The sequence below is a fragment of the Suricata suricatta genome, chromosome 10 (genome assembly GCF_006229205.1).
Source record: "Suricata suricatta isolate VVHF042 chromosome 10, meerkat_22Aug2017_6uvM2_HiC, whole genome shotgun sequence".
NCBI classification, from domain to species: domain Eukaryota; kingdom Metazoa; phylum Chordata; class Mammalia; order Carnivora; family Herpestidae; genus Suricata; species Suricata suricatta.
The window spans coordinates 3,732,490-3,746,917 of NC_043709.1; the positions used below are offsets into that span (position 1 = coordinate 3,732,490).

Here is a 14,428-nt window from a genome sequence, read left to right on the forward strand (position 1 = left end):
AGAAGGCTGAGGCCCAGAGAGAGAGAAGGGGTGGGGGGGAAGGAGCCCACGCCTTAAATCTTCCCTATCAAGATTCCTTAGAGGTTAACCACAGAATGCTTCCTACTGGGTCCTTCCTGATCCAGCTCTTTCAAATTTTATAAATTGCTTTCTGAAGGTCAGATAATAAATTCTTTAAGCGGATTTTGGAGGAGGAGGAAAAGAAGTGATAAAATTAGAAACCTCCAGCCGGAGGAGTTGGCGGTGCTGAGACGGGCCACCCCTTGCTTGGAGCTCCGGCCCGCACCCTGCCTGTGTCGCTGAGCTCACACTGAGCCACCAGCCCCCGTGGTCCTGCAGTAACTCCCCGCTCTAGGAGGGGACACCCAGGACAAGACCCTCCAAGCGGCCCCTCACCTTGGGGGTCCAGCCTCGGCCCCCGTCCCTACGGGCTGGTGATTCCCCACAGGGACCAACAAAGGAGAAAACTGTAACCGGATGGAGTTCTGTGTGCGGCAGAGACGGCCCCAGCCCCACAGGCACCCGTGTCTCGGCTCCCGTCTGAGGGCCGGGGGCTCCCCCAGCCATACGGGTGGTGAGCCGCACAGGAGGAATCGCAGAGTGACTGCAAGGAACCACTGTGGCCCAAGGAAGAGAAATGGGGTGCCAGTGAGCACCGTCCTCACCGCCACTTCTGTCCAAGCGCCAACCACCCTGGCACCGGGCTGCCTGGGGCTCATCACCGCTAATCCTTGCTAATCCCCAAGGCCTTGCCAAGAAGGTGCTGCAGACACAGAAGGGCCCCTGGGTGGCCGAGAGAGTGGCCTGAGGCTGCAGCTCCAAGGAACAGAGGGCGGGTCTGGAAGTCTGGAATCCCAGCCCTGGTTCTTTCCCCTTCCCACACAGCCCCCACCTCAGGCCCTGCCCTGGACGCCCTTATAAAAACTGGCAGTATAGTAGGTCTTTGGGGTGCCTCCCCGCCCCCATGGGGGCTGAACCCAGCGTGAGCTCTGCGGAGGGGACTTGGGAACCCAGCGGGGTGGCATCGCCACCCACCTCCCAGCTGAGGGTGCAGAGGCCCCAAGGAGCCCCAGCACCCTGGAGTGGAGTGAGCTGCAAGGTGGACCCAAGGGAGCCTAACTCCCAGCTGGCATCTTTCCGGAATGCCACAGCCTTCAGCAAAGCTTGAGAACTCAGTCACAGAGGGCTTGGCCTGGCCCTCCTCCCTTTGGGCCTCTGCCCTTGCCCCCACCTCCCAGGACCCCCCAGCTTCCTCCCCCTCTGCGCCCGCCACTGGGTGGCGCTGGTGAGCAGAATGTGCTTTAATCTGGGCCATCTTCCCTGGAGGGGCAGCTTGGAGCCACGCTTGTATTGTGGGTGGGGCCCTGCTTCCCATCCTTACCCACGGAAAATGACAAGCCCCCTCTGTGTCAGCCCCCGGGACATGCTGATGAATCCATGGGATGAGACAGACAGGGTCCTCGGGCATCAACCCCCCCAGTGAGTAGGATGCCCACCCAGGTTCCCCACCAGCATCCCTTTCCTGGCTGGAAGCCCAGCCCTACTCCAGTCCTGCCTGCCAGCCCCTCCCTCTTTGCAGGACTCAGTTTCCCCCTCCCCATTCATTTCACCAACGTGTATTCCAGGCACCCCCATCCAAGCCACGTGGGGCTTGCCACACTCTGTGGCCAGCGCTGCTCTGGGATGTGCTCGGATGCCTGGCTGGCTCAGTCGGTCAAGTGGAATGTGCTCTTAGCAGGAGCAGTGCGGGGATGGGGGCTCTTGTCTGCCCGGGCACCTGCACCCGCCATGCCCACGGTCCCCAAACAAATAAGCGACTTTCTCCAACACCAACATGGGGCAAAGGCTTCCATGGCAAGTGCCAACACGTGGGGGGGAGCTGGGTCTGCCGACTGCATCCACAACCTCAGCTCCTGGCGCCCACCTGTCCACCCTCAGGCTTGGGAAGCGTCCACACCCCCACAGGGCAGCCGCCTCCGGGTTGCGTTTCATGACTGCCTGTATCAGAAGTCCATGCCCAGAGCCAGCCAGCCTTCCAGAGTCCCCAAGCCCAGACACAAAGAACCAGGGAAGTGGGAAGTTAATATGACAAACGACAGCCCAGCCTCAAACTGGGGACATGGAACTTTCTTAGGGGTCCGAGGAATGCCCTCGCTGCCCGCCCGGGCTCTGTGTCCCCCACGAGGTCCTGGGAAGGCTGCACGTGAGCAAACCCAGTTCCAGAATGCCCCTTCCCTACCCAGGACACAGCAGGGACGCGAGCTACCGGGTCTCTGGGCAAACGACCACACACATAATGGAACGGAACGGAGCAAGCCTGCGGAGGTGGTGAGGCGGGAGGGTGAGTGTCCGGAAAGAGCCCAAAGCGCCCCTGGGGGGCGATGGATGTCTGAGTGTCCCCGGTTCAGGCATTCAGCAAGCCGGGGGCCAGGCCAGAACCGCAAGCCGGGGCGGCCGCCCTTCTGGCTGAGCAAGTGGACACGGAGCTGATGCACCAGCCAACGAGGCCCTGACCCTCCAGTGGAAGGAACAGACTCAAGGTCAAAAGGCCGGCTTGCGGTCAGCCTAGTTAGGTCCTGGCTTTGAGCATCTCTGGGGCTGGAGGGAGGGGTCATGCACCCGTGCTCCCGAATCTGGCCCTACTAGAGAGTTCTTCCTAAAATCGGCGACAAAATGAAACTCGCTGAATAAAATTCAGGGCAGGGCGGTGTGCAGGGAGATAGGTGGTCCTCGCTCTGCCTTGAGGAAGGGGGTTTCTGGATGCCCCAGGCAGACATCCCAGCGGCCTGGGAAGGAGGGAGTTTAACAATAACACAGGAACATACAGCTGCAAGTTTGGGGCCTAGAAACTTCCGTGCCGTTCCCACGCAGCCACCAGGCGGAATGGACTCCGGCTTTCCGGAGGGGGGCCGCCGCACGGCGACGCGCCAGCCATCACATCGGCTCACCCAGAAGCGTCACTACCTTCCTCTGGGTCAGAGGCCGTTCTGACCCCTGCATCTCTCCGGTAATGAGGCTGAGGCCCAGCGGCCTGCCCGGCGCCCAGGGTCTCGTGCCTGGGGTCTCTGTCTGGCTCCTCGCAAGGCTCCCCAAGGCCAGGCCTGCCCCCCTCAAGTCACTGCTTCAGGCTCTCTGCAGCCACTCTGCTGGAGTTCAAGGGCTCGAGAACCAGGATCCTCAAGTTTCCCGGGACCCGCCCACCCAGGCCGGGAGCCAGGCCCCGGGGAAGGCGACGCAGACGGACAACGGCGGGGCCCGACGGACTTACGTGTCGGCGGAGCGGCGGTAGTTCTTGGGACACTCGAAGGCCAGGCAGCGGAAGCCGCCCTGGATGTTGAAGCAGGTCTCGTTGACGGAGCAGTTGTGGATGCCGGTCACACACTCATCGATGTCTGCGAGAGAGCCCAAGGCAGCCCGCTGAAGGCAGAGGCCGCCCGAGCCGACCCACCCACAGCCAGGGGAGCTGGCGCCTCCCCCCCGGGCAGGGTTGAGGGTGGGGAGGGCACAGCCTTGCCCTCCGCCGGCTGCTCTCTGCAGCAGTGCCTCGCCAGCCTTTTGACGCGTAGGCTGATTGGCATTTATGGGGCTCTTGCTTATCACTCACAGTCCCCGGGAAGAGCTTCAAAGCGCTCTGTCCGTCCTCCCAACGGTTCACTGGGCAAGAACCGTCACTACCCTCAGTGCAGGCGGAGCTCACAGGGGCTCCGGGACTTGCCTAAGGTCACACGTTTTGTGTGCGGTAGACTTGAGCTTGGAACCCACCCAGGCCGGAGCCAAGGTTCTGATTCACCGGATGCCCTCACCTCACAGGGACTCAGGACGTGCCAGCAGGAAATGGCAGAAGCCAGTGGCTGCGTGTGACAGGTGAGGAAAGCAAGGCTTAAAGGAATTCTACGTTGTGCCCAGGGCCCGGGGTCAGCCCAGGGAGCAGCTCTCTGGAGCAGAATGGTGGGGTCCGGGGGACACCCCCAAGCCTGAGAGGCATCTGGGAGGAGGTGCCAAATGCCTGATCTTGGCGGTGAGAACAACACTCCTAACCTCAGAGCCCGAAGCTCAGGAATGTGTTTTCGCTGTCCCTGGCACGACCCCAGGCTGCGGTGAGGGAGGTGCGCCAGGACCAAGGCAGAGTCATCTGCTCCGCCAGAAAGGCGAAAACAAAGTGGCTTCCACCCAGGGCTGCGGACGAGCTGAGTGGGTTCCCGGCCCCCGACCCCCCTCCCCCGGAAAGGCCACCGCTCCTGCCTGCCGTTGATCGAAGGCAGGCACCTTCCTCACGTCCAGAACTGACATGTGCAGACCCGGCCCTCTGAGCCTTTGGGTCGACAGTCCTGTGGAGGGGGCCTCAGGAGGAAGGGGCTAGACAGACCCGGCCTCTGTGATTCAGCTCCTGGGCCCGTTCCCGGATCCCTTCTGGGACTGTCCATTCACAAAGATATACTCAACACCCTCTCTTGGTCACCAAAGGGCTTAGTTACAGAGCTCATGGTGGCCTCCAGGGTGCTCTCGGATGGGGCAGTGGAGTGCCTGTGGTGCCGTCGGCCCCCCTCGTTTAGTGCATGCTGGAGCGGACCCCGGGCCCTGGCGCGACCCAGCCATCATGCTCACGAATACAGAGGCCTCGGGGCTGTCACACAGCAGAGCCCGGCCACCCTCCCCGGGGCAGTCACAGGCACCTTGGGACAGAGAGCTCCCCGACCTGCTCCCTGCTCTGCCCTCAACTCTTAGCAAGGGGCAGTTGAATCGGTGGCCGAAAGGCTGAGCAAGAAGCCCCCTGGTGTGGGATGGGGACTTCTGGGCACCGAGTTCCCACTTCCGAAAGGCTTTCAGGCCCTGTTCTGGTCCCCGAGGGAGGGTCAGAGCCCCTGGAAGACAGGCGTGCGGGGAGCAGGACACCAGGGTGCCAGCGGACCCCAGGACACACCTCGGATGCAGAGGCCTCTCCTCCCCCTCCCAGGTGTACCTCCTCGGCGGTGTGGCCCCCCCCCACCCCCGGCCTCAGCCTCCCAAACCCCAGGGCCCCGCCCACAGCCCGGCCGGCCCCAGGGGACTGCCCAACGCTCACCTTGGCAGTTGCGGCCGTTGGGGGCCAGCCTGTATCCGGACGAAGGGCAGCTGCACTGGAAGCTTCCGGGGACGTTGATGCAGCGATAGGAGCAGATGTGGCCCCCGGTGGGCAGGGCGCACTCGTCAATGTCTGTGACAGCAAAGCCTGCCCTCAGCATCCCGAGAGGACCCATTGGCGGGTCAGGATGGGGCCCGGGAGGGCAGCCCCAGGGGGGCATTGGGACACAGGAAGCCTCAAAGTGCTGGGGTGGCCTCCAAAACCATGACATCGGAGGGGAAGTGAGGCCCAGAGAGGGCAAGAGCTTAGCCTAGCGTCGCACAGCAAGTCCATGGTGTAGAGTTTGTGCAGGTTGGGGCCGTGTGGCGGGGAAAGGTCAAGGGCTTCAGAACTGCACCGCCAGCTGCAAGCACATCCTAGTGCTAAGGGTTACCCACGTGCTCATAAGAACCAGATCTTCCGTGGAAACGGTAATAATGGAGACAGTAGCTGCCCTTTAAGCACCTAAGGCGTGCCAGGCGCTGTACCAAGTGCTTCTGGGTCACCTTGAACCCTCTGACAGCCTGGCGGGTGTGGGGTCAGCCCTTGGACTGCAGGGGGTGGATGGGCCCCGGCCAGGGGGAGGCAGAGCTTCGAGTCAGGCGTGTGGGTGGCCCCTGAGCCCCCTCCTCACCCCGGGGACACACGCCCCCAGGCCCTGGCACCCTCGGTTCCTGCCACGTGGGCTCCAAGGTCCCCACACGATGTGGTGATCACCAGTCATGTGTTTCTTAAATACAAATCCGAGCAGTGGGTTTGCTACTTTCTAAATCTCGCCCTCAAGGACTTGGATTTGTATCCAAACGAGTCTCAGTTGCAGGGGGAAAAGCCACACCCCCCGCCAGCCTGAAAGGGCGTTGAGGAGAAAGGGACGGGGCACTCTCTCCTCCACTGGGCGGGACCCCCCTCACCTTCGCAGGTGACCCCGTCCACGTCACTGAGCTGGTAGCCCCGCCGGCAGTAACACTGGTAGGAGCCGTACACGTTGGCGCATTCCTGGCTGCACGGACTGCTGTTACACTCGTTAATGTCTGAAAGAGAGAGGGTCCCTGGAGGTCACCCACGTGCCCCTGGCCCCCAGAGGGGCTGCACACACAGCACCCCGTCACGTTAACACGTGTGGAGGGCCACAGTTCCCGGGCCTTTGTGCCGCCTGGGGTTGCCCCGAGGGGGGGCCCCCTTCCATCCCCCATGGCTGACGGATCTGGAATCTCTCTGCCTTGGCTCCGCCCAGTGGGTCCCCCCGAGGCTCCCAGGGTCAGTTCTAGTCCCCAGATGGAGACGTGATCACAGGCCTCCCCACTTCCGCTCCAAGACCACGGCCTCTGCAGACAGGGAGGCCCGAGCAAACGGTCGATACCTCGAACACCCCAGTGCTCAAAGCTCACCAGCGCACTCAGCGACCCTGGGCTCCTGTTCCCTTCACTGAGAGCACACATCTGGCCCGCCACTTGTTTTTGTAAATAAAGTTTTATTGGCACACAGCCATGCTCACTCATTTGCCCCAGTGTATGGCCACCTTTGCCCTGCAAAGAAGTGGGTACCTGCCGTACAGACTGTGGAGGCCGGATCTAAACTACTTACTATGCGGCTTTTAGGGGAAAAAAATGTTGCCAACCTCTGGCGTAGAAGTCCCTTCTCCCATTTATTTGCCGCTAATCCCTAGCAGGGCAGGCGGGGCTGGCAGCTGGAGTGTCCATCAGCCTCTCACCCCGTGTTTGGTCCCGGCGGCACCCCCGCGCCCCGCCTGGCCGTCACCCGTGCCTCGCGTGGCCAGCACCCACGCCCCAGCGCCCAGGGCGGTTTCTCATCAAATCCTGGAGGTTCCTTGAAGGCAGGGACCACATTCTTGCCACACACGCCTTATCGGGGCTGCTCTACAAACACTTATCAGAATGGCAGGGCCGAGGTGGCCAGGCCCCGGCTTTCTGTCCCCAGTCCTGCTGCTAACGTAGACGCGGGTATCTCCTTTCCAGTCATCTGGGAGGGACGAGGAGCAGCGTGAGGCGCGAATGCTCACAGCAGTGACACCGCGGTCCCCACAGCGGGCGCTGGGTCCACACAGGACACTGGGATACGCGGTCCACAGGCTTCATCCTCAGCGGGTCCTGCTACCCCCACTTTCACAGACAGGGACAAGGGGGCCTGGGAATGCTGGCCGTAACACGGTACGGCTGGGGTTTGAACCCAAGCTCTGGGGACCCCTGTGCGTCCGTGTTCTTCCTCGCCAGTACATGAGCATTGGGCCAGGTTCTTGGGGGGGCCCGAGGGCCCAGGATCCCGTCACACGTCCACCCTCCAGTCAGAGACCTGCGCTCACTGGGCGCATCGGGGCACATCTGACTTTTGTGATCGTCCTGCCCGATGTCCAGACGCTGCTCTGGGCTTGCCTGGCAACGGGAGGGGCCGCCGAGCGCTGTTAAGAGCTCTGGACTTTGCTGACCTCAGAACCTAGTTCCCAGAGGAGATCTGACGCCTCCTGGGTGCCTGCGGGGCGCCAGGCCCTGTGCTGAACGCACGTCACGCCGTCTCGGTCCAGCCCCGGAGGCTGGTGTGACCGGGGCACCGACAGACGCAGCACCAGCAACTCCCTCCAACCTCCGCAGGGCAGACTAAGGGCCCTGACCACACTGCGGCGTGGCTGCTACCCGCCCCACACGGGTGCCCAGGATGACGACCCCAGGCCCGCGAAGTACCTGCCTGAGAAAGCTCAGCGCAGCCAAAAGAAGATACTCGATCCTGACCTTTTTTTTTTTTTTAAGAAGTATTGACTTTAGAAAACTTGCAAATGTAAATCTTTTCTCTGTCCCTTTGAGATGCATCCCCCATAATTCAGGACATGGGGACCATGCCTCTGAAGTGTGATCACTGAGAAGGGTAGGTTCCCCCCCAGCCCCCCAGGAGCCAGTTAGCAGGTGCAGCCGGCCTCAACATGCTGACCCCCTCCCCCACGTAACATCCTGCAGTGCTTGTCTCTAGCGCACCCCAGCATTTAAAAAGCCTTCTGCCCTTTGGGGTACCTGGGGGACTCAGTCAGTTAGGCGTCCAACTTCAGCTCAGGTCACAGTCTCACGGTTTGTGGGTTCGGGCCCCACATCAGGCTCTGTGCCGACAGCTCAGAGCCTGGAGCTGCTTCAGATTCTGTGTCTCCCTCCCTCTCTGCTCCTCCCCTGCTCATGCTCTGTGTCTCCCTCTCAAAAATAAGTAAAACATTAAAAGAAAAATTTTAATAAAGAAAAACCAGTTTCCTCGAAAATCTGATCTACCAAGCCCCCCTCTCCTGGGAGGAAACTGAGGCAGGCGAGGCCAGCCACTCCCCAAGGTCACGTGCTTACAGGGTGGGTGGGACGCCTCCAAATCCCACACTCTTAGCCCCGTCCCACGTTCTCAAAGCAGCTTATCCATCCCCACGTGCACGGCCCTGGGCAGATGCCACCAAGCCCTCCGGGGCCCAGGAGGCCCAGTCATCTCTGCCAAGTCACCTTTTACAGTCCCCTACTGACGCCTCCCTTAATATGTGCTGGGGAAACAAGTCTGTCCCAGTGCACGGGGGCTGCGGGGGCAGCAGTGGCATGCCCCGGGGAGAAGGGACCGGAGCAGCCCGCCCGGGGCCCGGCCCGCTCACCTTCGCAGGACCGGCCGTCGGCGGAGAGCCGGAAGCCCACGGTGCAGCTGCAGAAGTAGGAGCCCGGCGTGTTCTCACACTTGTGGCCGCACAGGCGCCCGGGGTAGCGCCGGCACTCGTTGATGTCTGAAACGGAGCAGGTGGCCCCCTCAGTGCCGCCCGCCGCCTCGTCCCCCACCTCCCACGGCCTCTCCGCTCAGAGGACAGAGACAAAGCAACTCGTCCAATGAGTCCAACCCACGGCAGGGGAGCTGGGCTGCTCCCTGGGCAAGTCTGGGGCTCCCTCCGTGACATGCGCCTGGGGATGTCCCCACCCCAGGGCCCTGACCGAAGCTCCCTGGGATCTGACAAGGGGCCAGCGTCCCCGGAGCACCCAGGTCTGTGGATGGCGGGTGCTCTGCCGGTGGGGTCTGTCTCCCTTCCCGGCACCGAGGCCCCCATGCCGTCGGGCTAAGAGCGCAGCCCCGCAGCCCTGCAGCAGGGCGGTGACTCTGGGAAAGAATCGCTAATGCTTCCGAGCGTTTGCAGACTGGGCAGGAGTCTCATGGACCCTTGGAGTCTCGGGTCTGGCAGTGCACCTGTTCTGTGGGCGGGAGGCCGGCTCACACCCGGGAGTGCGGCACCGGGGCCGGGACTGCAGTGGGGGGGGAGGGGGTCTCTCAGCTCAGGGTCTTTCCTCGGGGCCTGCCGCACAAGGACTCTCTGAGGTGAGGTGCAGACTGCGGCCACCTGGCCAGGCCCCCCCCGCCCCTGTGCCGAGGCCTTCGGGGACACGCACGTACCCACGCACGTCCTGCTGATGCCATCGAAATAGTATCCAGCTTTGCACTCGCAGCGGAAACTTCCGGGGGAGTTGATGCACAGGTGCCCCGGCCCACACGGCTCAGAGGGTGCTGCACACTCATCCACATCTTGCAAAAGAGAAGAACACGTTGAAAAACGTTACGTGCAGGCTTTTCCCTGAGACGGTCAGAAAGGAAGGCGGGGGGCAGCAAACTAAAATGCACATGGACAAAGTATCATTCACTCTCCAATACGATGTCCCAGAGCACCTGCTACGTGCTGGCCCCGTGCTGGGGACACAGGGAACCCAGATGCCGCCCCTACCCCCGGGGCCTCCTGCCCTGGCTGGCGGCAATGACGCTGGCTGAGGCGGGAAGGGCCCAGTGACCCGGGGAGATTCCCAGGAAGTACTCTGGGAGCTGTAGAGAGCAAGGCTCTCTCTGGCCGGCAGGGGTCGGGGCCCAAAGGAACGTAGCAGCAGGCAGGCAGCGGCAATAACGGAAGAGCAAAATACCGCTGGGAAAGGGCAGGGCATCTTTAGGGAGCCACAAGACCTATTTCATCTGAATTATAAGGCTCGTGAAGGTGGGACCACCTCAGGGGGACTGGGTTGTAAGCAGGGGCACCTGTCCTGTCAACAACGGGGGCTGTGAGCAGGGAGGAACAAAAGAGCTTTCAGCTCAGGATTCCCGGACAGACTGAAAGGGGTAGAACTGGGGGCAGTGGCAGGCTGGCATGCTACTGCAATGGTCCAGGCAATAGAGGATAAAGGTCTGTGCTTGGAGGTGAGCACGGAGATGGATGGACAGGGGCACCTGGGGGGCTCCTCCTCCCCTTCCAGAGAAGGGAGGGATGTGCTCGGGGCAGAGAGAAAAGTGGCTTTCAGATGGGTTCTCTTTTTCTTTCTTTTTTTTTTTTAATTTTTTTAAATTAAATTTAATTTAATTTATCTATTTATTTTTGGGGGGTTGTCTTTTTCAATACCAACCGACACAGCGGGTTCCCTCCTCATTGAGATGGTAGCCACGGCCACAGTTGGGCACGTTCTTCTGGCATGTGTAGGAGCCCTCCGTGTTGATGCACGTCTGCCCAAGAGGGCATGGGGCACTGATACTTAAACATTCATTGATATCTACAGCAGAAAAGACAGAGACAACGGGGTTAAACACGGAGAGCTCCCAAACACCCAACAACCAGATCTCCAAAACACGCCCACCTCCCTCCTGACCGCAACACTGCAAACGGAAGTACCAGGAGGCCCTCGCCCTGGACCACGCAGGAGCCTCCCCGCTGGCTCCCAGCTTTCACCGGCACACGCCACCTGACATTCCACCTCCGCGGCGTCTCCTTGCCCCGAAGCTTCAAGCCCTCCATCCTGCCCTGCCTGCCTGGCTCCCAGGTCTGCCCGCGGTCACGTGGCTCTGTCCCTTCCGAATCCCAGAGCACTCACAGTCCCCACCATGGGGCTGGCAGCTCGGGCGCCATCTAGAACTCCCTCGTCCACCCCGGGTGCACGGTTAAGTGCCCTCGGTGCCGGCTCTCTTGCCCCTGCGAAGCTCTGGGCTCCTCAGACAAAGGAGCTGGCCCTGCCTGGCTCAGGCCTCGCCCTGGACAGCGGTTCCCACAGCCAGGCTTGAGCCCTCACAACACACTGATGGCTCCCAGACAGACTGCCACCTCGGTGCCTTTATTCACACGGTCCCTGCCTGGGAAGTCACCTCCCCTGTCTGCCTGGGAAGCCCTCTCACAGCTTGAGTGCCACCGCCTCCTGCCCGCCCCCCGTCTGAGCCTGAGCTCAGTTCACGGCACCGCGTCTCCCTGCCTGACTGCACGGCCCGCACGGGGCCTTCACCTCTGCGGACACACGCCTGGCGAGCGCAAAGCAGGAATCGGACAAGGATAACCGTCCGCTTCTCCAGCTCGATCGGCGCAAGCCACGGAGGCCAGAGTTCTTACGCGGGGGAGGCTTCTACGGGGACCTGGGTTTCTAAGAACCCTTTTGTTCGGATACGGACGAAGCACCCAGGGCACAGAGAGGGGAATGACGGTAGAAGACCCCCGAGCCAAAGTCAAAAAGAGGGATCAGCGTACCTCTCCCCTCCCGGCCACGCCCCCCGCTCCTCGGACAGTCAGCAACCAGGACGGTCCGGGGAGGACCTGGGAGCCAGTTTCTGAACTCACTAAGTCGAGAAAACTCCTTGTGAGGCAAAGCGGGTTTGCAAGGCCTCTTGCCCTCAGATGGCGACTGATGTCTACCCCGCACTCAATTCTTTTTGCTGGAGCACCGACCCCCGAGGCCTCCTGCTGACTGGTATCAGGAGTGACTTGTCCCCTTATCCTAAAATATGCCGACTGCACCTTGTGAAGGAACTTATTGTAGAAATTCCTTCTTTTGTGATTATGGGAGCAAATATTACATTTCCTGAAAACCTGTTTTTCGTCCCCTCAAGAAAACAGGCTATTGACCCCTGCTCACGAAGAACTAACTTTTGCCTTTGCTGCCTTGTATTTGATGCTGAAGATCCCTTCCTTCCCCATGTGATAAGCATCTAGTCACCTCCACCAATCACTAGGGATAAAGATTATGCATCAGTCTTCTGACAATCTATGTTCCGGGGAAATTTTTACATACCAAAGAAATTGTCCTCAGAAATCATTGTCTAAGACAAACGCCACTTCTGTGCTGGCCCCATACATTTTTTCCCCATAAATAAAGCTGGCTCTCAGGTCAGTGCAGAGATGCCTGCCTGGTGATCAGAAAGAAACGTGCGGCTCTCTCACTCCCTTTCGCCGACACCGTCCGTCCTGCAGGGAACCCTGGACCTGCTGCAGCCGGAATCTGGCAGCAGGACCGGGTCCTCCCCTGGAGGCGGCCTTCACACAGCCTGTGGCACTTGACCATTTGCAACAGCTCTTAGGGTCACACTGCTCTCAATTGCCACAGCCAGCCTGCAAGTCAGGCAGGGCCAGGATTAGTATCCGTATTTGATAACCAGGAAACTCCCCGAGCCCGAGGCTGGGGTTAGGGCCCGCCCCACTCAGCTCCAGAACCAGGCTGTCCTGCCTCACAGCCCTAAAACCGGAGGTTGACAAGCTACAGTCAGCCAGCCAAATCCAGCTCACCGCCTGTTTTTGTCAATAAAGTTTTATTGGAACACAGCTGTGGACATTCTTTCACGTCTTATCTAGGGCCATTTTCCCGAGCTTCGCGTTTCCACATGAAGTTGGTACTTACTACCTGACCCTTCACAGAAAGAAATCTGTCCTCTGCCCTGAATCAGGAATAAATGCAGCATTTAGCAACGATATGGCTGCCTTCCCTAGAAGCCTTGTGTTCCCAAACTGTGTTCCAAGGAACACGAGTCCCCCTTGAGGCACGGTGTGCTCCGGGGGTGGGGGAGTCCCCCACCTGTGAGCACCACAAGGTAAGCAAGGACCAGGCAATCAGTGCATGAAGGCATGAACGGGACCCTGGACAAACCACAAACCAACCATCAGAAGCGGCCCAGGCAGTGTGGAAACACACCACACAGTATGTCTCTTACGGGCTCACAGGCAGAGCCCGGACCACCCCCGCTGAGAGCACCTCGCTCACTTCAACCCAAGGACAACGGAAGCCTTGGCTGCCCTGGCGGAACAGCTGTGAGCACCCCAGGAGGGAGTGGGCCAGGGCGTGGGGGGCGCCTGGGGGGCCCCGTCGGTAAAGCGCCCGACTCTTGACTTCGGCTCAGGCCATGAGTTTGAGCCCCAAACTGGGCTCCGTGCTGACAGCGTGGAGCCTGCTTGGGATTCTCCTTCTCTCTCTCTCTCTCTCTCTCGGCCCCTCCCTCCTCTGCTTGCTTTCTCCCTCTTCCACTATCTTTCTCTCTCTGCTCCTGTCGCCCCTGCACTAAATAAACTAAAAAATATTACATGAATATTATGTTATATTAAATTTTATAAAATTTTAAGGGAGGAGTCCTAAGTTTGGTTGCAAGGACGGGGGCACAGGAAAGGGGCGCCTGCCCGAGCCTCAGCTGAACGACTCGTGGTTGGTTTGCAAATCCTCCAAGTAAACAGGGACCAGGGGGTGGGCCTCCTTTGGGCTTTGCTCTGCTCACCTGCTCTCCCTGCATCTGCCCCCGCCCCCACACAGTCCACACCCTGTGGCGGGGACGATGGGGCTAAGTGAGACCCGCAAATGTCTCTCCTTTGTGGAAGTCAGGGCTGACTCTATCACGAGTCAGGGTTTCCCCCGCAAGCAGATGCAAGCGCCCTGCAAGTCTGGGCAGGCCCCTTCCCGCTGCTGGGAGAGCAGAGGGCCTCCTGCTGGCTCACCGGCCCCCTGCGCTGGGTGACCACAGCCAGCCCGGCTGGCAGGAGGCTGGCGGGGGGCCAACCCCAGCCAAGCTGAGGCCCCCACAGCTCCAACGCCTCCCCACGCTCCCCACACAGGATGACAGGGGAGCTTTAAGAGAAGAAGTCTGGGGAACAGTTCCAAGGAGGCCCCTGTCCCAAGGGGTCACTGTTCTGTTTCTCTTTAACTCCCCCAGGGTGGTTTAAAAAACAAGGGGGGGTGGAAGGAGAGCTTTCAGTCCAAACTACCATTTCAAATCAAAGATCAATACAGATTTATCTGAGAGAGGGGAGCCAAACCTGAGAGCAGCCAGCTCCCGGAGGGGCCCTGTGAGGGGGGTGGGGAGGGGGGTGTTCCTGTCCCCAAAGGCAGGACCCAGAAGCTTCTGCTGGGCAGAGACCAAGGCCAGGCAGGCAGGTCTGGACGCAAATGCCGACAGCAAACAGTGGCTGAGCCAAGTGGTTAGCCTGGGGGACTCCGGGAGAAGGGGGGGTCACCTTCCGTTTGCAGCACAGGTAACTCGACCCTCAGCTCCCTGCCTCTCCCTTCCCACACGGCTTCTCCAGCCTGAGTCTCACCAAGC

The 14,428-nt window shown here is 60.6% G+C and overlaps 1 protein-coding gene across 2 annotated transcripts in view; it reads right to left on the reverse strand.

Moving 5' to 3' along the window:
• The window catches only part of FBLN1 (fibulin 1), a 61,384-nt gene that overhangs the window by 30,072 nt on the left and 16,884 nt on the right, over window positions 1-14,428 (reverse strand). For both annotated transcript variants that reach the window (XM_029955176.1, XM_029955178.1), the window contains exons 8-13: window positions 10,498-10,641; window positions 9,509-9,637; window positions 8,727-8,852; window positions 6,013-6,132; window positions 5,063-5,194; window positions 3,269-3,392 (exon numbers count right to left, since the gene is read on the reverse strand). In XM_029955176.1, the coding sequence (XP_029811036.1) occupies window positions 3,269-3,392; window positions 5,063-5,194; window positions 6,013-6,132; window positions 8,727-8,852; window positions 9,509-9,637; window positions 10,498-10,641 (775 nt within the window). The remainder of the gene's footprint in view (window positions 1-3,268; window positions 3,393-5,062; window positions 5,195-6,012; window positions 6,133-8,726; window positions 8,853-9,508; window positions 9,638-10,497; window positions 10,642-14,428) is intronic.